Below are 26,771 nucleotides of genomic sequence, written 5' to 3'. Positions count from 1 at the left end.
ACACAATAAAAATATACAGAGTAGGTTGAGTTAAAAAATAGACTATTTATTGCCTTCAAGACAAACCCTATAATCTAAGACAAGTGTCGTCTAAGGATGAAAGGGTGAGAAAATGTTCTCCAAGCAAATGGAACTAGAAAGCAAACAGTTGCTGTTCTGTGTCTGAAGAAAGACTTCAGAACAAAATTGGAAGAGATAACAAATGTTCATACTGATTAAGGAGACAATTCATCAAAAGAAAATGTTCTAAATATACATGCCTCAAACACTGATGCACTTAATTTCATAAAACAGGAACTACTGGTATATAAAGACACAGACTAACCCTAACACGATAATAATGGGTCATTTCAGTACTCTAGTCTCAGCAGAAAAAAATCATTCTAGCAGAAAATAGTAAGGAACATGTGAGTTAAATGACATCATAGATCAAATCAACCTAACAGACATCTACAGAAATTCCCCTGAAACACTGCAGAATACACATTGTTCAAATTGGCCCAGAAAACTCTCTCTAAAATATATCATAAATAGGATACAAAGCAAGACTTACCAAGTATAAGAAAACTGAAATGTTTTTGTATCCTGAGCACAGTTAAAATAAAGCTATAAACAAACAGTAAGAGAAACTTTAGAGCATTATGAACTCATAGAGACATAGCATTTTATAGAATAATGATTGCATCATCGGAAAATTAAGGAAATTTATAAATTTCAAGAAATTAATAAATGTGAAATGACACATAAATGCATGAAATAGAATGAAGGCATTCTTCATAGAGGGATATTCATAGCTGAAAATATGAACATTTAGAATCAGATTTCAGATAAATAATAGTCCCCCTTGTAGCTATAGAAAAGAATAAGAACAAACCAAAAAAGTTAGTAGAAGCCAAGAATCATGATCAGCATAGAAATTAATAAAGTGGAAATGGGGAAAAAAAAGAACCAATTTAACAGAATACTTTGGAAAGATAAACAAGATCCATAATTACTTAGCCAGACTAGCCAAAAAAGAGAAGACCCAAATTAACAAAATTAGAAATTAAGAAGGAAGAGATTGCAACAGATGCCAATGAAATTCAGAAAATTATTAGAGCATATTTTAAAGCTTATATTCCACCAAATTAGAAAACAAAAAAAGAAATTTGCAGACAACACAACATAGACAATATTTTTCAAAAATAAACCAGTATGTAACAGCAACAATGAGGTACAAAAATAAACAACAAAAACCTCGACTGGTTTATAAGAGAGAGAGAAGGGGGCTGGAGAGATGGCTCAGTGAGAGCACTTGCTCTCAGAGGACTCCAGGTTCAGTTCCTAGAACCCATGTCAGAATCACAGTCACCTGGAACTCCAGCTCTAGGGATCTGACACCCTCTGGCTTTTGTGGGCACCATGCACATAGATTCATGCAAGCAAAACACTCATACACATAAAGTAAATGTAATTTTTAAAATAAATAATAATTTAAAAAAAAATTAAAAATAACGGATCCAGAAATAAACCAACTTAGCTACAGCCACTTGATCTTTTGCAAAGACAAAACTTTGCATTGGTGCAAATAAGCCTTGTCAACAAATGTTACTGGCAAATCTGGATAGCTACATGTGAAAGAATGAAACTAGATCCCTATCTCTCACCCCATACAAAAATGCAACTCCTTAAGACTGAAGAGGGAGCTCAGTAGGTAAGAGCATGGCTGCTCTTAAAAAGGATTCAGATTCTATTTCCAACATATGGTAACTCACAGCCATCTGTAACTAGTGCCTTTTCTGTCGTCTTTGGGCACCATGCACATAAATTAAAATAAAAGTGTGACCCCAAATGTTAAAAAGTCTTAATAATGTAGGACCTGAAATTAATATTAACAGAAGGAGACATTTCAAGATATTGGCATAGGCAAGCACTTTCTGAATAGGACTCCAGTCACTCAGGAAATAGCACCAACAATTAACAACTGGTATTTCATTAAATTCAGAAGCTTCTGCACAGCAAAGGAAACAATTGAGTGACAAGATAGCTTACAGAATGAGCTATCTGTACAGATGCCACCTTTACGTCAGACGGGATTATTATCTAGAATATACAAAAAATTAAAAACTAAACACCCAAAACAAAGCAATTCAGTCTATAAATGAGTTAGTGAAATAAAAAGACAGTGTTCAAAATACAAATTACAATTGGCCAATGAATGTTTAGGGAAATATTTAACCTCATACCATCAGAAAAATATGAATAAAAACTACATTGAGATTCCATCTTATGCCAGTCAGAATGGTAGTCACCAATAAAACAAATACTAGCAATGATGCAGACAGAAGGAAATCCTTATCTACTGCTGGTGAGCAAAGTCCAGCCATGGTGGAAGTCAGTATGGCAGTTCTTCAAATAAATAAAGATGAGCCTATCATGTGACAAAGGTATGCAGCTCCTGCGTATTTACCCAAGAGACTCCAAGTCAGTGTATGTCAGATAGTAGTGCTTACTGCAGCACTATTCACATTACTAAGTTATGGAGCCAACCTGGGTATCCACAACAGAGGTGTGGGTAAAGAAATGTATGTACACAGCCATGAGGAAGAATGAAGCCATGTGATTTGCAGGAAAATTGATGCGACTGGTGATATGTTAAGCAAGTTAAATAAGTCTTAGACAAATATGGTCTCATGTGTGGGCCCTAGACTTTATATATAGATAACATAAAATAAGCACCCTGGTACTGGCACAAAAGCAGATACAAAGACCAGAGGAATAGAGGACCCAGAAATAAGCCACTTGATTTTCAGCAAACATCCCCAAAACATGGACTGAAGAAAAGGCAAATGGTTCTGGAAACCAGGTATTTACACAGGAAAACGAACCTAGATCATTCTCACCCCATGCAAAAATCCATTCAAAATGGCTCGAGGCCCTTCATGAAAGACTTGAAATTTTAAAACCACTAAATGAAAATACAGGAAAAAATACTTGAGGATACAGTCATAAGCCAAGATTTTGTGTAAAGGACACCACTAGCTCAGTTGGAGTTCTTTACACATGAGAGTGAGAAGGGAACCAGAGGGGAGAAAGGAAGAGGAAATGAGAGAGTTAATGGAGTGTAAAAATAATATTGAATGCTTGCCCTCATGCAAAGTGCAAGTATGTGTGTATGACTATCTATATCAGAAGGGAGACTGTTTAAGGAATGGACTGGCAGGAATGAGGAAGCACAAGAAAGGATCGTGGGGAGTCAATATGACCAAAGGATACTAAATGCAGTTTATGAAGATGTCACAATGAGCTGGGTGTTGTGGCACACACCTGTTGTGTAATATTATTATAAGATGTGTTACATTTGTTTATGCTCTGGAACATTTGTTTTAATGATCCAAAGACGTGTTGCAATCTTTTATGTTGCATTTGTTTAACTCTGAAGCTGTGTTACTTTGCCTGTCTAAAACACCTGATTAGTCTAATGAGAGTTGAACGTCCAATAGCAAGGCAGGAGAAAGAATAGGCAGGATTGGCAGTCAAAGAGAATAAATAGGAGGAGAAATCTAGGGAGAAAAGACCAAGAAGCAAAGGAGGAGGACACCAGGGGCCAGACCCCAGCTACAGCCAGCCACGGAGTAAAAAGGAAAGAAAGGTATATAAAATAGAGAAAAGTAAAAGCCCAGAGGCAAAAGGTAGACGGGATAATTTAAGGAAAGCTGGCAAGAAACAAGCCAAGCTAAGGCCAGGCATTTGTAAGTAAGAATAAACCTCCGTGTGTACTTATTTGGGAGCAGGGTGGTGGGTCCCCCAAAGAGTAAAAAGAATGAAAAAACAACCAACAACACACACCTTTAATCCCAGCACTCAAGAGGCAGAGACAAGTGGATCTCAGTGAGTTTGAGACAGCCTGATCTACAAAGTGAGTTCCAGGACAACGAGGACTGTTACACAGAGAATCCCTGTCTTAGAAAAACGAAAGAAGAAAATGTCACAGTGTAACCTATTATGTTTAAAAATCAATTAAAAGACCAAAAATAGTTGAGTAAAGGCATTTCAGAAAACTAAAAGCATACACTCAAGCAAGCTGTATTCTATCCTGTGTTCTATCCAAAAATTACTGTAAATAATTATTTAATGTTTGGACTAACAGATAAGAGAATTTTATTCTTTAAAAAAAAAAGTTACTTTGATGTTAGTGGTGTAGCCAGGTAGTAGAACACTTGCATAGAATGAGTGAGGACCTTTCTTCCCCAGCACAAAAATAAACATTAAACAAGAAGGAATACTATTAAACAATATCAGTTATAAAATAGTAATCATGATGTTTAGCATTATTTAATATCTAAACAGGACTCATACATGTTAGCTATGTACTTTATTTCATTTTTCCTATAGTTTAGCATGACATACATCATTACATGTATCTTATTTCTTTTCTTTTTTTTTTTAACCCTTAGAAAAGAGTTTTGCTGTATATCCCAGTCTGAGCTGGAATTCAGAATTCTTTTGCTTCTGCTTCCTGATTGCTGGGGTTATTTGCATGTAAAAATCAAATACAAAAAATAATTAGGTTGTATTTTTACTGCTGTTTGCGAAATATAATAGTTATATTGCTAGTTTATGTGTGACAATAATAATTAAATGATGGATTTGTAAAGACCTATACAAATATAAGAAATTTGTATTGAAACTTTTATTGTTAACATTTTTCTACTTTGATTCCTCTAAGGCAAACATGTTATTTTTATAAGTTTGGTTGGTTGGTTGGGTTTTTTATTTGCTTGTTTTTAAGGAAATTACAGGGCTAAAATGTATTCTGTGGTAAAGTACCTGCCTTGATGCACAAGTCCTTGGGTTTCATCCACAGCGTGGAGTGGGGGAAAGAAAAAGAAAGATGCCAAAGATGATGGCCCTATTCTGAAACCTGTTGCATCCCAATCTTTAAGGCAGAACATGAATGCATCAAAACGCTAATACTGTTTGAAGATTCCTCACTTCTTTATTCTCTCGGTCCCTGTCACTTTGAAAAGCAAGGATGACAGTATTAATCTATGTTTCCCACGCTGATGCAGCATACCTACAGTGGCAATACTTAAAAAGTAAAAATGTTATTGCAGGTTTAGGCTTATAGTTCGGTGGTTTAAAAAAAACTTACAGACCCTAGATTCAATCGCCAGAACTGCAAAATAAAATTTAATGTAATATTCTAAGAAAATGTTAATAATTTAATGCATTTACTTAGGTATGGTTTCATCACTTTTGAAACTCAAGAAGATGCACAAAAAATCTTACAAGAGGTAAGATCTTTCACTGTATTTAACTTCTGATTTGGAACTTCTTTCTTTGGGACTAATCTCTTATGATAATATAATGGTAGAGGATAAACCAGTGATCTACATATATGTATATATACATATATGAATGTACATGTGTGTGTTTATAGGAATCTTAAGATTGCCATTGGCCTCTAAGAAATAGTCTGAAGAACAAGACATTCCAAGTCATTACATGAGGATAGTTGTTAAATTATAATATATTTTATTTACTTAAACTAGTAATTTAAGAATGTATCTCTGTGATATGTAAATGGTTTTATATAATTCTTAAGAAACACTACAAATGTAGATTTCTAGAATAAGATTACCTGGTATTATTTCCTTCCTATGAAAAACTACATAAACCAGTAACACTCTTTAATAAAATGTCTATAGCCTATAGTTCATTTTGATATCTTTTAACTTATGGCAAGTATAACATTTAACCTTTTTAGAAAAAGATAGTTAAATTATGTGTTATAAGATAATACACAGTCAGTTCTTATCCACTTTTGTTCTGTGAAGTCACCATATAACTGGATTAGTGGATACTGAACTTCTGGTGTTCCTAGTTACAATACAAGATAAGGTTCCAAAAGACCTTTAGTCACAATATTGCCACCAGTACATCAACATAGAACCTGGTTTCATGTGTTGCTATTTAAAGAAATTGTGTTAGCAAAACTTTTTATTGCTTGTCACAAAGATCTGAGAGAGACTGGAAAGATGGTCTCAGTTCATGGGGTCATAGGCTTCAGCCATAGCTGGCTGAGTCTGTTACTGTGGGTCCTAGGACAGTGAATGTCCAAGAAGCAGAGACTAACTTAGGAAGAGATCTATGATGAGCTATAGTTCTCAAGAATATTCATACCAAGACTTGCTTCCTCCATCGAAGTCATCTCCCAATAATGGTATTAGATTATTAACCCAGCAGCAGTAATCTGTTAAATCCGATCCCTTATAATCTGATCACCTCCTATGGTTGAATCTATCAGTTGAGACAAAGTATTCAACACATGAACTTTTTTGGGAGGGGAGTGGACACTTCATATCGAAGCCATAATAAACAACATATTTAATAATTGTTAATCATTAACATTGTATTCATAGCCAATGGGACTATAATACCTGAATTCAGCATAACAATACATTTCTCCATAAAATATATGACAACCTCCATGTGCTTAGGGACATTAGCTGGTACTTTAGCACCTGTGAGCCATTTTATTTATTTCACATAATGTGAAAAGCATATCTAAAAAGGACACTTGATTAGAATATGATATCTAGAGGAAGGAAAAACATCACTTTGATCTTAACTGGGTTCTTTTGTGTTGGACTACTCACATTTTCTGTACATGTCCACAGATAGTCTTGAAATAACTACAAATAGTGGTTTGGAAATTGCAAATAAATTTTAGAGAATATCTAAGTTGCAAATACATAATCAGTAACTGATGATGATGGTTACTATATCACCTTCATAGCAGTAAAACCAAGATAAAGATAGTTACTTGAACCCAGACCATCTTTTGAGGCATACTTGATTCCCAATACTACATAAGCCAGGCAATGTGGCACAAGCCTGTAATCGCAGCACTTGAGAGTTAGAGGCAAAAGGATCACAAGTTCAAAGTCATATGATAATGTATCAGATTTGAGGACAGCCTGGGGTTCATGAGATCTTGTATTTAAAAAAAGAAAAAGGAAAAACTGTCACACAATGTCTGTTGTTTTATAGCGGTTTTTCTTCACTGGTTTTACAAATCATGGTGTCAAATGATTTTACAAATGATGGTGATGGGCTTTTTCCTTTATTTTAGGCTGAAAAACTTAATTATAAGGATAAGAAACTGAACATTGGTCCAGCAATAAGAAAACAACAAGTAGGGATTCCTCGTATGTATTGAGAACTAATGTATTTTTTAATGCTTTGCATGATTTTTGTGAAATATTAGACTCTTCTAGACCTTTTATTAAAATACCTTGTTTCTTTAAGTTATTTTAGCAAAATTGGTAGATTATATAATAATTTTTAACGAATTAAAATATCTTAGTTTGAGGTATAGAGGAAATATACATGAACAATATTAAGTATATTCTATATAATGGTGGTTTAAATGAAAAATACTTTCTTTTTAATTAGCATAAAAAGTACTGTTTCATGATAGCATTTTCTTTTTATTGAAAATTCATACAATATATTCTGATCATGGTTTACCCTCCCCCAGGTCTTCCCCACCCATCCAACTCCACCCCTTCTTTCTTTCTCTCTCTTTAGAAGACAAACAGGCAAATAAAAAATAAACAATTTTTTAAAAAGTGAAAAAGCACAAGAAACACAAACAGAAACACAAAAACAAAACCCATAAAAAGAGTCAGAAAGCATAAAATATACAACTAAAAGATAAGTAAGATTTTTTTTTAATTGTCCAAATAGAACAATATTGAGGTCAAAAAAATCTACAAAAATACTGTTAAATTCATTTTGTGTTGGCTATCTACTGCTGGGCATGGAGCCTACTCTTAAGTGTGGTTTGTATACCCAGTGAAACTCGATTGAGGAAAAGAGTTTGCCTTTGTAAGCAGTTGTCAACTGCAGATAGCTTCTTGGTTAGGGATGGGAACTCATGTCCACTTGCTCACCTTAACGCTGGGACCCGTCTGGCTTGAGCCTGTGCAGGCCCTGTGCATGCTACCACTGTCTCTGAGTTTGTGTGTGGGTCAGTCCTGTTGTGTCTAACACTGTTTCCTTGGTGTCACTTTATCCCACCTGGCTCTTGGAATCTTTCCACCTTCTATTTTTTCTTTTTTTTTTTTCATTTTTCTTTATTAAGAAATTTTCTACTCACTCCACATACTATCCACAGATCCCCCCTCCTCCCTCCTCCCACCCACCCCCATCCCTTTTTCCCAAGCCACCCCGCATCTCCACCTCCTATTCTACATAGCTCCCTGAGTCCTGATGGAGGGGAGAGTTGATGAAGGCATCCCATTTAAGATGTTCCAAAAGTGTTTCCAAAGTCTGTCACTCTTTGTCTGTACATTGTCCTGTCATGGGTCTCTGTATTAGTTCCCATCTCTTGCAAGAGGGATGATCACCTTCTCTGATGATGGCTGAGCAAGGGAACTGACCTACAGGTATAGGAGAATGTCATTAGGAGTCATCTTATTGCTGTGCTTCTTTAGCAGAATAGTAGTATTTGGATTTTCCCAGGGTCCATAGCCTATCTAGTCACCACCCCCGCCGTGTCAGTCATGGGTTCCATCTTGTGGGATGGGCCTGAAATCCAGTGAGATAGTGGGGGGACTCTCATGTTTGTTCCACTCTTGCACAGGGTATCTTTCAGGCAGTGAACTGTGGTAGACTGCAGGGTTTGTAGACATGCAGAGTACTTTCCAGTACCGCTGAAAGACCCCCGTCTGGAGTCTTCCCTCTGGAGAGACCCTCGCCCAGAGATCACACCGAGACCACAAGTCAGATGCAAACAGCAAGAGGCTTTATTCAGGAAATGGGTACCCGGGGCGATACAGTCCCTCCAGAGGCTGAAGAGACTGGCGCGCCGACGGGCTGGAGTGGAGGGTTTTTATAGGGTTGGGCAGCAGAAGGGCGGGTACAGAAGCAGGAAGCATAGTTTACAGGGTTCTGATTGGACGATTCGTATGAGGCCAGGTTCAAACTCAGGACAGCTCGTGGTTTTTCCCCGAGCTCGACACGCCTGCTGACTTGGCTCTTATCCAGGGTACAAGTTGTTTTTCTGACCTTTAGTTACTTTTCAGGCCTTGCTCAAAAATGGCGTTAGGCTAAGCAAGTATGCTGGGGCCCTTCATTCCCCCATTTTCTTATCTCAGGGAATGGAATCCTCCATTCATGGGGAAGAATAGGGATGTGGCTCCATTTCCACCTGGTTGAGTCGTTGGTATTGTTGGGTCAATACCAAGGTCTGAATAGTAGAAACGCGTTCCCTGATAAATTGGACAAGTCTGTTTAGGATACAGGGCCCGAGCATCAGAAGGAGCAATAAAATCAGAAGGGGTCCCAAAAGGGTGGAGATGAGGGTGGTGAGCCAGGGGGACCTTCTGAACCATCCTTCAAACCATCCCTGCTGTTCTTCAAAGAGTTTTTGTCTTTGTTCTAATCTTTTTCTTAATCTAGCCATGCTATCTCTCACCACCCCAGTATGATCCGCATAGAAGCAACATTCTTCTTTAAGGGCGGCACATAACCCCCCCTCCTGCAGGAAGAGGAGGTCTAATCCCCTCCGGTTCTGCAGAACTACTTCAGACAGGGAGGTGAGTGACTTTTCCAAGGCACTCACGGATTCCTCCAGTGCCTGGATATCGGTGTGCATGGCAACCTGGAGTTGTCTGAACTGGTTGGTTTCCATGAGGGCAGTGGTACCTGTGCCTATTCCGGCAGCGACTCCTCCCATAGTTAATCCACCTAGTATCAGGGCCAGGGTTAGCGAGACTGGCTCTCTTTTTATACGGGGGACCCCTGTCTCATATCGGGCATAGATATCTTCAGGTGCATGGTAGACTATCTTGGGGTACAGTTCTATGAGCACACAATAATCGGCCGTGTTGGCTAGTATTGAGGAGGAGAGGCATGGTGTAAGTCCAGTGCTACAGGCCCAATAAGTCCCGTTGGGAGCCACGAGATAGTGGGGTCCTGGAACAAGTGCCTGGGTGCGATTACACAGGTGTTGGTGGGTGTAGGGTACTATCCCCAGACATAGTCCTTGTCCTGACACCTCGGAGATTGTGAGCTTATGCTGAGGTGTCGAGGCACATCCTGACGGGGGTGAAGAAGAATTGGTGAAGCTTCCGACTACGGCCACCCCCTCATAATAGGGGGGTGTGGAGACTAGGCATAACCAGCATTCCTGAGTCTGATTTGGGTTGGTAACATTGAGGGCTGAGTAAGCGCCCTCTATAAGATTCAATAGCCGGTCTCCCGTACCGGGCCTGGGTGGCTGGAGGGTGACTGGGGTTATAGTGGCATTCGGAGCCGTGCTTGGGCGAATGGCCGAATTGGGTCGGGGGGTAGCCCTCGGGGGTGCCGGAGCGGGTAAAGAGGGGTGCTTTTGGTCAGAGAGAACCTGGTTGGGACCTATAGAGGCGGAGGGCTCCGTGATTTTAAGCCTAATCGTAAACACGACTCCCTGGTCCCATCCCGTCATGTAAAGTCTAAGTCCCCATGTTCTACCTTTAATCCAGTCTTGTGTTATCTCCCTTCCCTTTTGAGTAAAAGATATATTCAGGGGGTTGCAGGTGAAATTTACACAGGGCCCCCCCCTTCCCAGTAAGTGTTATCTCTTCCTGACGTGACAGTTCCCCAACAACGTCCTTGAGTAAGAGGACGCCATGAGTGGCTTTCTCTTTGGGTAGCCCTTTTTACCCTAATGAGGTCCCAAGTGGATGAAGGCTCCCAATAGGTATTACCAGTTGTTTCACATCCCCATGCTTTACAGAAGTAACTTTCATAACCCCCACATTGTCTAATCATCTTTCTGTCCCTACCATCCCGGGGGCAGACGTAAAAGGATAGTTGTGACAGGGCTGCTCTGGTTTCAGGGTGACCACATCCATATCTCCCGTCACTACATTTGCAAGTTCCCTTACCATCCTGACAGACGTCTGGTGCTCTGGGGTTCATGGGGTCAGTGGTAGGGATGTCCCAGTCCCCTGACCCTGCTACTAGTTGGCAGAGATCTGGATGCAAGTTGGGCCACCATGTGAAGGGGGTGTGAAGGGCGGTCGTTTGCCAGACCGTCTCCCCAGTTTGTGAGATAACCTGCCAAGTGAGCCTCTTAACTAGGTGCGGGCTCTCTGCCGCCCTAGTCCCCTGGGGTAGGCAGAGATTAAGAGGAGGGGGAGGAAGAGGAGCCGCGGGCCAACCTTATTTTTAGGGGGTTTCGTGTGCGGCGCACTGTCCATGTTGACTTTCTGGATCCTGCTGGGTCGGGTTCCCTGGCAGCCTTCACATGCGAGGCGTGGATCCATGCAGCAATCCCGTCGACCTTGAGTGCAGTGGGGGTGGTCAGCAAGACAGTGTAGGGCCCCTTCCACCGTGGTTCCAGATTCTTGGTCTGGTGTCGTCGGACCCAAACGAAGTCCCCGATCTGGAAGGGGTGGGGCACCACCGGCTTGTCTAGCTGCTCCTGATAGGCCTTGGCCAGGGGCTTCCAGATCTCCCTCTGCACCAGTTGGAGGGCTTGAAGATGTGCCTCTAAAGTAGGGGTGGTAGCAAAGGAGGAAATATCAGGATGGAGAAAGTCTACAACAGGAGGTGGGGCCCCATACATGATCTCAAAAGGAGTTAGGCCGTGTGGGCCAGGAGTATTTCGGGCTCGGTAGAGAGCCAAGGGAAGTAGGAGCACCCAATCTCTAGTGCCAGTTGCAAGCGTTAATTTGGTTAAAGTCTCCTTGATTGTTCTATTAGCTCGTTCTACCTGTCCTGAGCTCTGGGGGCGGTATGCACAATGGAGTTTCCAATCAACCCCCAATAGTTTGGCCACCCTCTGACTTACTGAGAGACGAAGGCAGGCCCGTTATCCGACCCCAATATTTGAGGCATCCCATACCTGGGGAAGATTTCTTCCAACAGTTTCTTTGTTGCCACGTTAGCCGTCTCATTCTTGGTTGGAAATGCCTCGATCCATCCAGAAAAAGTGTCCACGAAGACCAGGAGGTACCGGTACCCGTAGAGTCCGGGTTTTACTTCTGTAAAGTCTATTTCCCAATGAACACCAGGACGATGACCTCTTTGGCGGGCCCCCTTGTTTAGATGAACCTTTCCTGCGTTGACTTGAGCACAGGCTGGGCAGGTAGAAGTTACCTGCTGGAGTACCTGATCCTGGTTCAGCAGCACTGTCCAGGTGTTTTCTCTGTCCAATAGGGTCTTCATCTTGTTTTTGCTCAAATGGGTCAATGCATGGAGGAATCTCAGCATGTATCGGGTATGGTAGGTTGGCATGACCATCCGGTCCCCTAGTATATATGCTTGTCTTCCTTGTTCCCAGTCCGCCCCCATTTTCTTTGCTAGCTCATGGTCTTCTGGGCTATAGGGCACAGGGTCTCTCTCAGGCTGTGGTTCTTGTATGGCCATCAACTGGCTGCTCCCTGCTGGCTGGGAAGCCACTGTTCGGGCAGTCAGATCCGCCAGCCGATTCCCTCTGGCTACCGCAGAGTCATCCTTTTGATGCCCTGGGCAGTGGACAATACTGAGTTGGAGCGGGAGGAACAGGGCCTTTAGGAGGTCTAGGATCTCTTTTTTGTTTTTGATTTCCTTACCCGCGGACGTCAGCAGGCCTCTCCGTCTGTAGATTTCCCCGTGGACATGCGCAGTGGCGAAGGCATATCTGCTGTCAGTATAAACTGTGAGCTTCTTACCTTCTGCCATCCGGAGAGCTTGGGTGAGCGCAATCAGTTCTGCGCGCTGGGCCGATGTCCCGGGCGGGAGTGACGATGCCCATACCACTTCCGATTCGGTGGTTATAGCTGCCCCGGCTCTGCGTTTCCCCTCCTCCAGGAAACTGCTCCCATCTGTGTACCAGACAGCGTCTGGATTCTTAAGCGGCTGATCTGTCAGATCAGGGCGGGTGCCATGTGCTTCGGCTAGAATCTGGAGGCAGTCATGCTCCTCGGAGGGGCTAGGCAGTGGCAGCAAGGTAGCAGGGTTAAGGGAAACTGTCGGCCCAAAATTTACCCGGTCTGAGTCCAGTAGTAAGGCCTGATAATAAGTCATTCTGGCGTTAGAAAGCCATCTGTCCGGTGGTTGTCGGACCAAGGCCTCCACTGCATGGGAGGCCAGCACAGTCAACGGCTGTCCCAGAGTCAGCTTCCCGGCATCCTTGAGTAATACGGCAATGGCTGCCACCATGCGGAGGCATGATGGCCATCCTGTAGCCACCGGGTCCAATTTCTTGGACAAGTACGCTACAGGTCTCCTCCAAGGTCCCAGTCTTTGCACCAGTACCCCTTTGGCAAAACCTGAGTTCTCATCCACAAACAGCTCAAAGGGCTTGGTTAGATCTGGCAGACCCAGAGCCGGGGCCTCGAGTAAGGCCTTCTTGATCTGTTGGAACGCTTTCTGATGCTTCTCTTCCCATTGGAACATGGCCCCTGGTTTAGTGAGGGGGTACAATGGGGCTGCCAGTTCGGCAAAGCCAGGAATCCAAAGGCGGCAGTACCCAGCCGTACCCAGGAGCTCTCGAACTTGGCGGGGGTTCCGAGGAGGAGGGATGGAGATTATCGTCTCCTTCCTCGCTCTTGTTAACCATCTTTGCCCTCCGCTCAGGGTGTAGCCCAGGTAGGTAACCTTGTCTCGGCATACTTGAGCCTTTCTGGCTGAGGCTCTATAGCCCTTTTGTCCAAGTCTGGCCAATAAGGCTCGAGTGCCCTCCAGGCACTCGGTTCGACTCCTGGCCGCCAGGAGTAGATCATCCACGTACTGGAGCAGAGTCAGGGTTGGGTGTTCGACCCGGAATCCGGCCAGATCTGCATGTAGGGCCTCATCAAAGAGGGTTGGGCTATTTTTGAAGCCCTGAGGGAGCCGGGTCCAGGTTAACTGTCCCGAAAGCCCTTTTTCTGGGTCTCTCCATTCAAAAGCGAATAGCATTTGACTTTGAGGGTGCAGTCTCAAACAAAAGAAGGCATCCTTCAGGTCTAGCACAGTGTACCAGACGTGGGTCGGTGGGAGGGTGCTCAGAAGGTTAGAGAGGGGTGTTCCAAGGGGACTGGCAGGGCTTTAGCACCCCTTGGTCTAGGAGCCTTCGAATATGGGGCTTGATCCCCTCATGAGCTTCCCGTGACATTGGGTATTGTCTAATTGAAACGGGAGTCGCGGAGGCCTTTAGTGAGATCACCAGCGGTGGCTGATCGTGTGCCAGCCCCAAGCCTCCAGTCTCTACCCAGGCCTGAGGAAACTCTCTCAGCCAGTTCTGTAGTTCCTCAGGTGATTTCTCCGGGGGTTCTGGTTCAAACAAACGGTATTCTTCTTCTAAACTGAGGGCAAGGATTTGTAGAGGGTCTCCTTTAGGACCCGTGACCCTCGGTCCCTTCTCATCAAAATAGATTTGTGCCTTCAATTTGGTTAATAGGTCCCGTCCTAACAGCGGATGGGGGCATTCAGGTATGTGCAGAAAGGAGTGAGTTACTTGCCCTGATGCCAGTTGGACTTTTCTCTCGGCAGTCCAATAATACCTCTTGTTTCCAGTTGCCCCCTGCACCAGTGCAGAATGCCGGCTAAGAGGCACTCCGGCATGGGTTAGGACTGAATGTTCGGCACCAGTATCAACCAGGAAGGTCACGGGCTGCCCCCCGATCTTGAGGGTTATCCTAGGCTCGGGGGGGGCTCCTGGCCTCGACTCCCCTAGTCTTCCAGACTAAGGAGGTCTACGGTCTTGGGCTTGGGCCGGCGGGGTCCTTGTGGCTTCTTGGGGCACTCTCGGGCCCAGTGTCCCTTCTCCTTGCAGTAAGCACATTGATCTTTATCAAGGGGTGGCCTCCTTCGCTCTCCCGACCTATCTCCCTCTCTCCGCTGTCCCTGAGACACAACGGCGACCAAAACCTTTTTCATCTCCCTATGCTGTTTCTTGTCCCTTTCCTCTTGTTTCTGCCATCTCCTTTCCTCTCGCTCCTCAGGAGTTTCTCTCTTATTGAACACTTTCTCTGCTTCCCTCAATAAGTCTGGCAAACCTAGCGCCTGTAAACCTTCCAGCCGCTGCAGTTTAGTTCTGATATCTGAGCTAGACTGATAGATAAATGATAGGATGACACCTGGTGCTTGCCCTGGGTCTTCTGGATCATACGGAGTGTACATCCTATAAGCCTCCTTCAGCCTCTCTAAAAATGCAGCGGGTGTTTCTTCCTTTCCCTGTATCACATTCCTTACCTGAGCCAAATTGGTAGGCCTTCTGGCGGCCGCTCGGAGACCCGCTAAGAGCAACTGGCGATAGAGACGTAGATGCTCCCTACCTTCAGGTGTATTGAAGTCCCAGTCTGGGCGGGTCAAGGGAAAAACTGCATCGATGATATTTGGGAGTTGGGTTGGCCTCCCATCATCGCCCAGAACCTGCTTCCGGGCCTCCAGGAAAACTCTCTGCTTCTCCTCTACTGTTAAGAGGGTCTGCAGGAGCTGCTGACAGTCGTCCCAAGTCGGCCTGTGAGTCACTAGGATGGACTCAATTAGGCCGGTTAAGGCAACAGGATCCCTGGAGAAAGGGGGATTATGTTGTTTCCAATTATAGAGGTCTGAGGCTGAAAAGGGCCAGTACTGCAACTGGCGATTCGGCCCCTCTCTGAGCGGGAAGGCCCTGGACTCATTAGGGGGGCCATCCTGGCGGCCGCGGAGGCGGCCGGCAATGGGGGACGGGGCTGCGTCCTCTTCTTCAGCCCCGTGGGTCCTGCGAGTCGAGGTGACTTCCGGATCTGCCACGGGCACGGCCAGGGACGCCGCCATCGGGGCGGCGGCTGGGGCCGCTTCGGCCGGCTCTCCAGGTGGTCCGGCTCGATATGGTGGTGGGTCCTCCGTCAGGAGATCTATAAGGGGAGTATTGGGGTCTGGGGGAAGGACTGGAGGCTTAGGAGTCTCCTTGTGAGGGAGCACGGGGTAAAGGGAGGAGTCCGGGTTGGGGGGCGCAGAAGGCCCAGAGACTGGAGGGGGCTGCGGAAGGAAAGGCTTAACCCATGGAAATGGGTTCTCGACCAGTGATCTCCAGATGGCGATATATGGGACCTGGTCGGGATGCCCATAAGGGCTAGGGGCAAAAACCTTACCCTCCACCTGCGAAATAAGAGAGAGGTTAAAAGATCCCTCTCGCGGCCAGCCGACATTCATCATGACCCATTCGGCCTCGCAGAAGGTGATCCATTTCTTCTTCCTGACAATGACACCTTCATTGTTTCCTCGGGCCTTAACATCGGACCAGTGGTCCTTGGTTAGGCTCAATGGGGTGGCGACAGCCTGTCCCATGGTGGTCTCCAAATAAAGAAGGGTTAAACACACAACGAGAAACAAACAGACAAGACAGACCACAGAATTTTTCGCTGCGCGGCTCCGGCGTAAAACCGAAAGCAAAAACTCAGATGGGGACGCGGAGTGTTTGAATTCTCCGCCCCCTGCCAGTACCACGTATCCTTCTGATGTGTGGGTGGCCCCGAAAAACCGTGCCCCAGAGAGGACTTCCCGTGCCCCAGAGGGGACTTTCCGTGCCCCAGAGGGGACTTCCCGTGCCCCAGAGGGGACTTCCCGTGCCCCAGAGGGGACTTTCCGTGCCCCAGAGGGGACTTCAGATACCCGTGGAACGTCTTCCAGGGTTTCGGTGGGCGAAGTCCGAGCTCGTCAGCTCCTTCAGCCCCCACCGACTCAGACCTGACTTAGGACGTCCGACGAAAACGAAAGACAAGTAAACAGACTGAGACAATACAGACAGACAGTGGCCGGCCAACTTACCTCCTGACAGTGGGTCGGTGGTCCCGAGACGAGGGTCTCCGATCCCGGACGAGCCCCCAAATGAAAGACCCCCGTCTGGAGTCTTCCCTCTGGAGAGACCCTCGCCCAGAGATCACACCGAGACCACAAGTCAGATGCAAACAGCAAGAGGCTTTATTCAGGAACACGGGTACCCGGGGCGATACAGTCCCTCCAGAGGCTGAAGAGACTGGCGCGCCGACGGGCTGGAGTGGAGGGTTTTTATAGGGTTGGGCAGCGGAAGGGCGGGTACAGAAGCAGGAAGCATAGTTTACAGGGTTCTGATTGGACGATTCGTATGAGGCCAGGTTCAAACTCAGGACAGCTCGTGGTTTTTCCCCGAGCTCGACACGCCTGCTGACTTGGCTCTTATCCAGGGTACAAGTTGTTTTTCTGACCTTTAGTTACTTTTCAGGCCTTGCTCAAAAATGGCGTTAGGCTAAGCAAGTATGCTGGGGCCCTTCACCGCAAACACTAGGCAATAGGAGTGAAGGCTGTGGGTAGGCACCAGCTCAACCTTTCTGTGTTCAGTAAGATAGTTCAGTGTTGTATTGAACACTTACCATCAGTTTGTGGAGAGCAAACAATAGTCTTGGCAATAACCTGAGTTGTTTGAGGATTTCCATTTGGGCCCCTTCGGTCAACAACTCAGACAACCCATTCCTGGCCGTGTAGGCTTTACTTAGTGACTAGAGTTCTCTAGTTGGGATATAATCCTCTCCCCCATTGCTTGGTGACTTCATTTAGACTTCTTTGATAAATGTATATATTTTAAGAAGCTTTTGTAGTAGATCTCCATATGACCCCTCAAATGGCCCTTAATTACTTGTCCCTCTCCATTTTATCTTCTTTACCCCAATCCTCCCTCCCCCTCTTCTTTTAATCTTCCCATTTCAGTCTCTCCCCACACCCCCATCTCTCCATAACTATATGTTCTATCTTCCTAGGGAAGCCTCCTCTTCCCACCTTGTCCCTTACTCTAAACCTACGCTTCATGATTATACAGATTGTAGCATGTCTATTTAAAGTCTTAAAAGCTAACATCTGCATGCAAGAGAATGCATACTATGTCCTCTGGGGTTTGGGTTACCTCACTTAGCTCACTCAAGATGATTTTTTTCTAGCTTCATCCATTTACCTACAAATTTCATGGCTTTTTTAACAGCTGGATAATATTCCATTATGTAAATGTGCCACATTTTCTTTATCCATTCATCTGTTGGTGGACAACTAGGCTGTTTGCAGGTCCTGGCTTTAACAAATAAAGCTGCTGTGAACGTAGTTGAGAAAGTGTCTCTGTAGTAGGAGGTAGAGTTCTTTGGGTATATGCCCAAGAGTGGTACAGCTGGATCTTGAGAGAGATCTATTCCCAGCTTCCTGAGGAATCACCACACTGATTTCTTGTACCAAGTTTGCATTCCCACTAGCAATAGGAGACTGTTCCCCTTACTTCACAGTTCTCACAGCATGAGCTGTCATTTATTTATCTTAGCCATTCTGATGGCTGTAAAACAAAATCTCAAAGTAGTTTTGATTTGTATTTTTCTAATGGCTGAGGATGTTAAACATTTCTTTAAGTATTTCTCAGCCCATTTGAGATTCCTCAGCTGAGAATTCTTTTTAGTTCTGTACCCCATTTTTTAGTTGGGTGTCTTCTTGGTGTCCTGTGTTTTTGTTGTGATTGTTCTTTATCTATTTTAGGTAGTAACCATCTATGTCAGCGGTTCTCATCCTGTGTGTTGCAACCCCAGTGGAGGGCCAAATGACTCTTTCATTGGTTTCAGATATTCTACATAGCAGATATTTGCATTACACTTCATAACAGTAGCAAAATTACAGTTATGAAGTAGCAGTGAAAATAATTTTATGGTGGAGGTCACCACAATACGAGGAACTGTATTAAAGGGTCAAGCATTAGGAAGGTTGAGAACCACTGCTCTCTAGGGTAGCATTTTCAAACATACTGTGTTTTGTTGATCCTCCTCTGAAGCTTGTTTGTCCCACATCTCCCGGCCTTCCATCTGTCCTTCCACTCCAGGTAACTTTTTATCTATTGTCATATCGTGGCTTCCTGTCCCTCAGCCCTCACCACCGTTTTCCCCCTCACAGGCCTCTTTCTGTTTATATGACCTTCACACAGACACGCGCACACACACACACACATCTAAACATTTAGACCTGGGCTGAGCATAAGAGAGAGGATACCGTTATTTGTCTTTCTGAGTCTGGTTTACCTAACTTAGGATAGTACATTCCAGATTCATTCCTTTTCCTGAAATTTTCATAATTTCATTTTTTTACTGCTGAATAAAATTCTTCTGTGTATATGTACCACATTTCCATTATCCATTCATCTGTTGATGGACCTCTAGGCAGATTCCCTTTCCTTGCTGTTGTAAATAGAACAGTAATATAGACACAGGTATTTCACCCTTGGACATAAATTCAAAGGAAACAATTATAATGATAATATCACTTAAAAGAGCTAAAGAAATTTAGAATTCTAATTAAAAGTATTCATGATTATAGAAGTATTTTAAATTAACCAAAGTATGGAAAGTAAAAATACATAACTAATAACAAAAAATAACTGCATGAAAAGTTCTTTAATCAAACCTCATATGTCCTAATTATCCGAGAAAGCAATCACTAAGTCTTTGGGATTAGATAACTAACTTTTATGCATGCCTTCCTCAGATTTTTGTAATCCTTTGACTCTTTTTTTCCTACTTTCAACTTTTTATATTAAGTACTTCTGTAGTTTATTAAAGAAAATTTTTACAAAAAATTGTTACTGGTTGTATTTTTCCTTAGCCATATTGTATGTCTACTGGGATGATAAAACATTAGGCTGTTATTATATCACTGTCAACAGATTTATAGATTGTGTTAATTTGAAGTGTTCTGTTGATAGCAGTTAACAAATATTTTATCTTTGACTCAGCATTTATTAACTTAGGCAAAGATGTCTTAGTCAGTAAAGTGCTTGCCACAAGAATAAGGACTTGAATTGGATCCCTTCTAAACCATGTAAAAAAGCAAAGCACAGCAACATGTGCCTGTAATCCCAGAGCTGGGGAGGCAGGTACCAGAAAATCCGGGGGCTTGCTTGCCAGCCGTCTAGTTAAATCAGTGAGCTCCATGTTTGTGAAAGATTCTATCACTAAAAATAAAATGGAAAATGATTGAAGAAGATACTTGACATCAAACTTTGGCCTCTACATGCAAGTTTATAAGTATTCAGACACATAGGGAGACAGAGAGATGATTATACTAAATATAGCAGGATTCTGAAAATTTTCGGAATACCGTTTATTGTAAGAGTTTAGCTGTAATAAATGTATCAACAGTTCTTTGGTCCATTGTCTACTGATTGCTTTCAAATTTACAAATAGTTTATTCAGAATTAATGAGCAAAAGAGCCAACGTTACAGTTTTTCATTTGTTTCACGAAATAGCAACTTGAGAAATGTTAGCTCTGTTTTTATAATACACATATAATACACGCCTTAGAAAGGGAAAGTCATTTTAAAACCATTTTGCTGCATCTATGAAATCTCTGAAGTGTGGTCTACTAAACAAGACCTGAATAATGAAAATACCAGTTGACATTTCCGCTGAAATACTCTTAATAATAGAGGGGAGATGATCTTGGCCATTTGTAGATCTATCTATTGTACACTGGAATTCCATATTTTCTTAGAAGTCTTAGTTTATGTTAAATCTCCATGGATAAATTGCATTCTGTTTCTTAGTATTAATTGTTTGCTTATTTGAAGATAAACTTTTTCCAAAAATAACAATTGTTTGAATTAAACTGCCTCTGTGAGACTATCACCATGTTCAGCCTATACCCTCTCTCTTGGTATAACACCCCATATTCTAATGTGAGAAGTATACAATAAACTTGCCAAATGGTAGCATTAGCCTTCATTCCAAGACTTCTAGACTCCAAAGCTATTTTTATGTTCTCTGCAAATAAAAATAAATATTAAAATTTATTTCCACAATTTTAAGAGATTCATATCTTAGTTTTTTCTCAAATATGTCATTTCTTTTTTATTTCATTAGCAGCCTTATCTTCCCAACAATCCAGTCTACTTACCTTCATTGCTGGGAAACTCTCCTAATGGGTACTTCTGTATGCAGCCTGCTGCTGCTGCTTAATCATTCATAAAACAACCAAAGCAATATTTAAAAAGCACACATCAGCTTACATCATTTTATCTTCAGCTTATTTTTAACTATTCCCATTTCTTTTTGGGCCAGTGCCAAAAGCCTTCTCGAAGCCAGACCATGGCATACTTCTCAAGACTCTATGATATCCATACCACTGTTTTCTTTACCTCGAGTGCTCTTTTTGACGCCTCATTCTGTCTTTGAAGCCCAGATTATCTATCGTTCTTCACAGATGCCCCATAGATTAAGTTTACATATTTGCATGTAAAATAATGTAAACATTCAATATAGTACCTAACATTCTGCTCTGTTCTGGTTTTTCATATATTTGTCAAAACTTAGGAAGGGCACTAGAGAGGTGCTCTGCAGTCAGGCGCACAGCTCTGAGGACACAAGTTTGGTTCTCAGCACCCACATCAGGTGACTGGAACTCCAGGTCCAGAAAGACGACCCAGTGCCGCTAGCCTTCATGGACACTGCACTGGAGCACATACCACGCACAGATACCCCCACAGGGATATATACATAGTTTAAAACATGTAAATATCAGCCAGACGGCAGTGGCACATGCCTTTAATCCCAGCACTCAGGAGGCAGAGCCAGGCAGATCTCTGTGAGTTCTAGGCCAGCCTGGTCTATAGAGCAAGATCCAGGACAGGCACCAAAACTACATGAAGAAACCCTGTCTCAAAAAAAAAAAAAAACAAAAAATAATTAAATATCAAAATGATTTATTTAACTAACTAATTGTGTAATTATGTAATGACTGTCTCATATATCAGAACCAAACTTCTAAAAGATGGAGAAGATGTCATGTCTGGTTTTTCAATTGTTTTGCTTTATACCATTCCTAGCTCAATGTCATCTTAGTATGCACTAAAAATGTATTGATATACTTAACAGATAAACTTAAAAACCTCTTGAATTGTATATTAACTATATATACTTATGATAAATGTCCATGATTTTATATGATGAATTTCTTTATATAGATAGCCACCAAAATTAAATCAAGATGAAATAAAAAGTTTAAACAGACCCATAATCCCTAGTAAAATCAAAGCAGTAATTTAAAATCTCCCAACCAAAAAAAGACAAGGCCAGGGCCAGATGGATGCAGTACATAATTTTATCAGACCTTCAAAGAATAACTAATACCATTACTCCTTAAATGACTCCGCAAAGTAGAAACTGAAGGACTACTTCCTGATTCCTTCTCCAAGGCCACAAATGCCCTGATACCTAAACTACACAGAGACCCAACCAAAAAAAAGATTACGGACCAGTATCCATTATAAACATAGATACAAACAAATCTCAATAAAATACTTGCAAACTGAATTCAAGAACACATCAAAAAGGTTATCCACCATGATAAAGTAGTCTTCATCCCAGAGATACAGGGATGGTTCAACATATGTGAATCAATGAATGTAATCTACCATATAAATAGACTGAAAGACAAAAACCACATCATCTCATTAGGTGCAGAAAAGGCCTTTGACAAAATTCAACATCCCTTCATGATAAAAATTCTGAAGAGACTCAAGATACAAGGGACATACCTCAACATAACAAAGGTAATTTATAGCAAGCCCACAACCAACATCAACCTAAACAGAGAGAAACTCAAAAGGATGTCCACTTTTTCCATACCTATTCCAATATAGTAATTGCAGACTCAGCTAGCGCAATAAGACAACCGAAGGAGATGAAGGGGGATACAAATAAATTTTCAAAGGTGGTTTTTGAAAACCACTAAAATAGGACTAACAAGATAGCTTAGTGAATAAGGTCCTGGCCACCTGGTTTGACTGTCAGTCCCTCGAGTTCATATGATAGAAGGTGAGAACTGACTCCCACAGTTGATCTTCTGACCTACACACACACATTAAATACGTGCATATGTACATGTGAATTAGAACTAAATAGGAGCAATACTAGATCAAAACGGAAACATAAAAGCCAAAACAGTGCCACTTAAGCAGAAAGTGTCAGTTCAAATGTGAGCTCAAAATGCAAATTTATAGTCCTTATTTTAGGCTTACTAAATCAAAGTCTCTGGAGATGGGTACCTAGAGTTGGTATTTAAGTAGGCTAGGCAGTTCTTATGTATGTTGAAGTTAAGCACTGGCATAATGGGAGGAGTAGTCAGTGGGCAAATAGTGTAATTTAGGTCATATGATACACATACTGTGTATGTAGTATGTATATGTTTATATTTGCATGTGTGCACAGGTGCTCATGTGTGGAAGTTAGAAGTTGACCTAGAATATACTCTCCTATTGCTCTCCATTTTATTTTTGAGGCAAAAGTGTCTCACTGAACCTGGTATTCACCAATTGGCTACACTGGCCATATGACAATATGAGAGAGAGAGAGCGTGTGTGTGTATGTTTGTGTATGTGTGTGTACGTGCATGTGTGTGTGCTCTATGTGTGTGCTGTGTAAATCCTGAACTAGAAAAACAGATGGGGATCCTAGACTAACTGCATCAAGGAGTATGGTCATGGTTATAATAGCAGAAGTTATAACCAAAGGGAAAGTAGAGCTAAAAGAGAGTCATAACATGAAACAATGCTGCTGATATTAAACCCAAAGAATTGCTAAAATGGATCCAAGTGCCTTTAGGAAACTAGAATCTTCTCCAGCTTCACTGTCTCCATTATCTTTGAACTTTTATAAATAGGTGCAGTCAAGATCTTAGGAACTTTACTATAGAGTCTGTAGTTTTCAAGTTCTCAATATAATTTATACTTATAAAAATAATAACTTAGTTAACTAATAATTAAATTGTTTCATTAAACTGATGTTAGAATCTGAATTGGAGGATTTTAATATTTATTTACCTTGTTTATTCCTTAATCCCTAATAATCTAATAAAAGCTCTGAGTCAAAGTTAGTGTAATACATAGACCTTGAAATACTTTTTACTGCAGCTATGTAGAAATCTTAAAATATTTTTCTGAAATATGTTCATAAATTACATATTTATAAAATTAAACTTTCATTTTTTACTTATTCTTTGTTTTAGGTTCCAGTATAATGCCTGCTGCTGGAACAATGTATCTAACCACTTCAACTGGATATCCTTACACTTACCATAATGGCGTTGCTTATTTTCATACTCCAGAAGTAACTTCTGTCCCACCGTCTTGGCCTGTAAGTAATTTTCATTTTAGAAGAGTTACTACCAAATTTTTTAAGATTTGTTTTATTCTTATGTATTTGATTAACTTTGCATTTGTTTATTTTTGTCTGTGTCAACCAATGAATGTGGAGGTCAGAGTACAATTTGCAGGACTTAGTTCTCTTCTTCCATCATACTGGCCCTGGGAGCCCATATCCATTGAGCGAGCCATCTTACTGGCCGTGATTCTGAAGTGAACAAACAAATACAATATATATATAGCCACATCCCTACTACCCAAATTTAACAAATAATAATATTTTCCATATTAATTTAAGGTCTTTTGAAAGAAGAAATAAAATATGGCAAATTCAGGTAGTTTCCTTATTTCCATACCTTCTATCCTTTCTTCAGGATACCTTCTTCATTTTGTTTACTCTTATTACAAATACATACTCCAGTAAACAATATAGGAACTCCTTGGGTAGTTTTTAAACACTATGTAAATAATCTGGCTTTTACATTACATTTTTGAGAATTAAACTATTGACTCTTGGCAGACAATACTGTTTTAACCCTTAGAGGCTAGAGAGGTTGCTCAGTGGTTAAGAGCACTGGCTGCTCTTCCAGAAGACCTGGGTTCAATTCCCAACACCTACATGGCAACTCATAACTGTAACTCCAGTTCCAAGGGATCTGACAGCCATGGAAAAACACCAATACACATAAAAAAGTAGTAAAGCTCACATAGCCTCATATATTGGTTCACTTATTCTAATACTTTATAATATTCTATTTTTGGTGTACTATCAGTTTTATATTCCTCTAGTCATAGATATTTTTATTTTTTCTATAATCAGTATGGAACAACCAGATCTTGTATGTATGTAAGCTCTTCTGGGACAGTGTTTTTCAGATTTGTTTACATACCTTTAGATTGCTTTTGAAAAATTACGGATTTATTCATTCATATTTGAAATTCATTCTAAGTTTCAATAGTAGAGGCATGTTATATGTTCTAGATTTGTTATAAATATATCTTAATCAATACTTTGTACCTGTATATTTGGCTTTGTTTTAATAATTGAAAATGCCTGCTCGACAGCTTAGTTAACTAAGTTAACAAAATTAGTTGACTAAGCAACTAAGCAGAACACTATAAGAATATTCTGGCTTTATTATTAAACTCAAATAGATAGATTAATATGTATCCCATGAATCCATCTACTAATTTAAGATTGTTCCCTGAATGAAATAAGGTACTGTTTTACCTTTAATTTTTGTTACACAGTCTTTTGGCTTTGTTTCTTCCTACTTTACATGGCATTGCCTTCTTGAATTGTGTATTCATGCCGGGGTGGTGTTTATACTCCAAAGAAAGTATTATGGCCACATCTACAGTGAGTAAGACATGCCTTCTTAAGAAAAGGAAAATTGAGAAGGGGAGTTTTATTAAGAAAATGTAGAATACAGATACATTCAGTCAAAAGGGGCCTTATGATCTGAAAACTTGTAGTCTTACTCATTGGTCATGCCCATATATCACTATAAAATGTCTGTGGTCCTCTTAACACTAGGTTAGAATATATCTTAGAATCCGAGTTTCACATTGATAAAATATATGTGTCTTTTACTACATGTTGACTTGTAGCTTTCAAAAAGAAAAGAAGTATACTTTTTATGCTTTATTCAAGCTCCAATTTTTCCAGTGTGTGCCAGCCCTTAAAAATAACTAGTCTTGGCTATGTGGAGAGACCTTGTCTTAAAAAAATTTTTTTAAAAAGTCTTTGGGGTTAAAGAGATGACTTGGTAAGGTTGGAGTGTGCACCTCTCTAGCACTGCTCTATCTATAATGTGCCATGGAATTTTCTTTCCTGGTCTTGTCTATTTGGTGTTTTGTGGGCTTCTTGTGTCTAATTTTCTTCTGTGATCTTGTTGAAGATCTGACATGCCATTGACTTAGGATTCCTTTCACTCATCTATGCCTATATTTCTAAGGTATGGCCATTTTGTGGTGTCCCACATTTCCTGTGTGTTCCTTTCCTGTATTTCTTTAATTGTTTTTGTATTCCTTATTTTGTATAGATCATCTACTTTATCTTTGAGTCCTGATAGTCTATCTTCTGCTTGATTCATTCTGCTTGGAAGGCTTTCCTTTGGAGTTTTCTAGTTGGGTTATTGGGTTTTTCAATTCCATCTTCATTTCAGCTTGAGTCCTCTTCATGTTCTGTTTATTGGATTCCATTTTGAAGTCTTGAACTGTCTTCATCATTTCTGTCAGCCTTATGTTTGTGTTTTCTTGGCCATCGCTCAGGTTTATTCTCCTTAAGTTCTTTCTCCTTAATTTCACTGAGCTGTTTCTTTGTGTCTTCTTTAAACTTGAATTCCTTGGTGGAAATTTATTATTGTTCTTTTAAATTGTCCGCCCTATAGCTCATCTAGGTAATGTCATTGGCAAACATTTCTACAGGACTGTTGGGCTTTAGAGGGAAGAAACTAGTTTGAGATTTCATGTTGTTTATAGATTTGCAGCAGATCTGGGCATGTGAACAAACTTTTGGTAGCTCTGTGTCGGATATGGACAGAGAGGGTTGGAGCAAAGAGGGTATGCCTTGGTAGGTTAGGCTTATTTTCACCCATCAAAACTTTTTACTTTTTTGATAAGAAAAAGTGACATATATTTTGTTTACTT

General features: G+C 41.5%; 1 protein-coding gene across 1 annotated transcript in view; it reads left to right on the top strand.

Annotated features, from left to right (window-relative positions):
• Positions 1-26,771, top strand: part of Boll (boule homolog, RNA binding protein) — a 105,217-nt gene that overhangs the window by 12,856 nt on the left and 65,590 nt on the right. The window contains exons 4-6 of the mRNA XM_052749478.1: positions 5,222-5,276; positions 7,118-7,193; positions 23,984-24,111. Coding sequence (XP_052605438.1) covers positions 5,222-5,276; positions 7,118-7,193; positions 23,984-24,111 — 259 coding nt within the window. The remainder of the gene's footprint in view (positions 1-5,221; positions 5,277-7,117; positions 7,194-23,983; positions 24,112-26,771) is intronic.

This window comes from Peromyscus californicus, unplaced genomic scaffold (genome assembly GCF_007827085.1).
Source record: "Peromyscus californicus insignis strain IS unplaced genomic scaffold, ASM782708v3 Scaffold_21__1_contigs__length_65335640, whole genome shotgun sequence".
Classification (NCBI taxonomy): Eukaryota; Metazoa; Chordata; class Mammalia; order Rodentia; family Cricetidae; genus Peromyscus; species Peromyscus californicus.
Note: the sequence above shows the minus strand (reverse complement) of the source record. Positions and strands in the feature narration are given on the sequence as shown.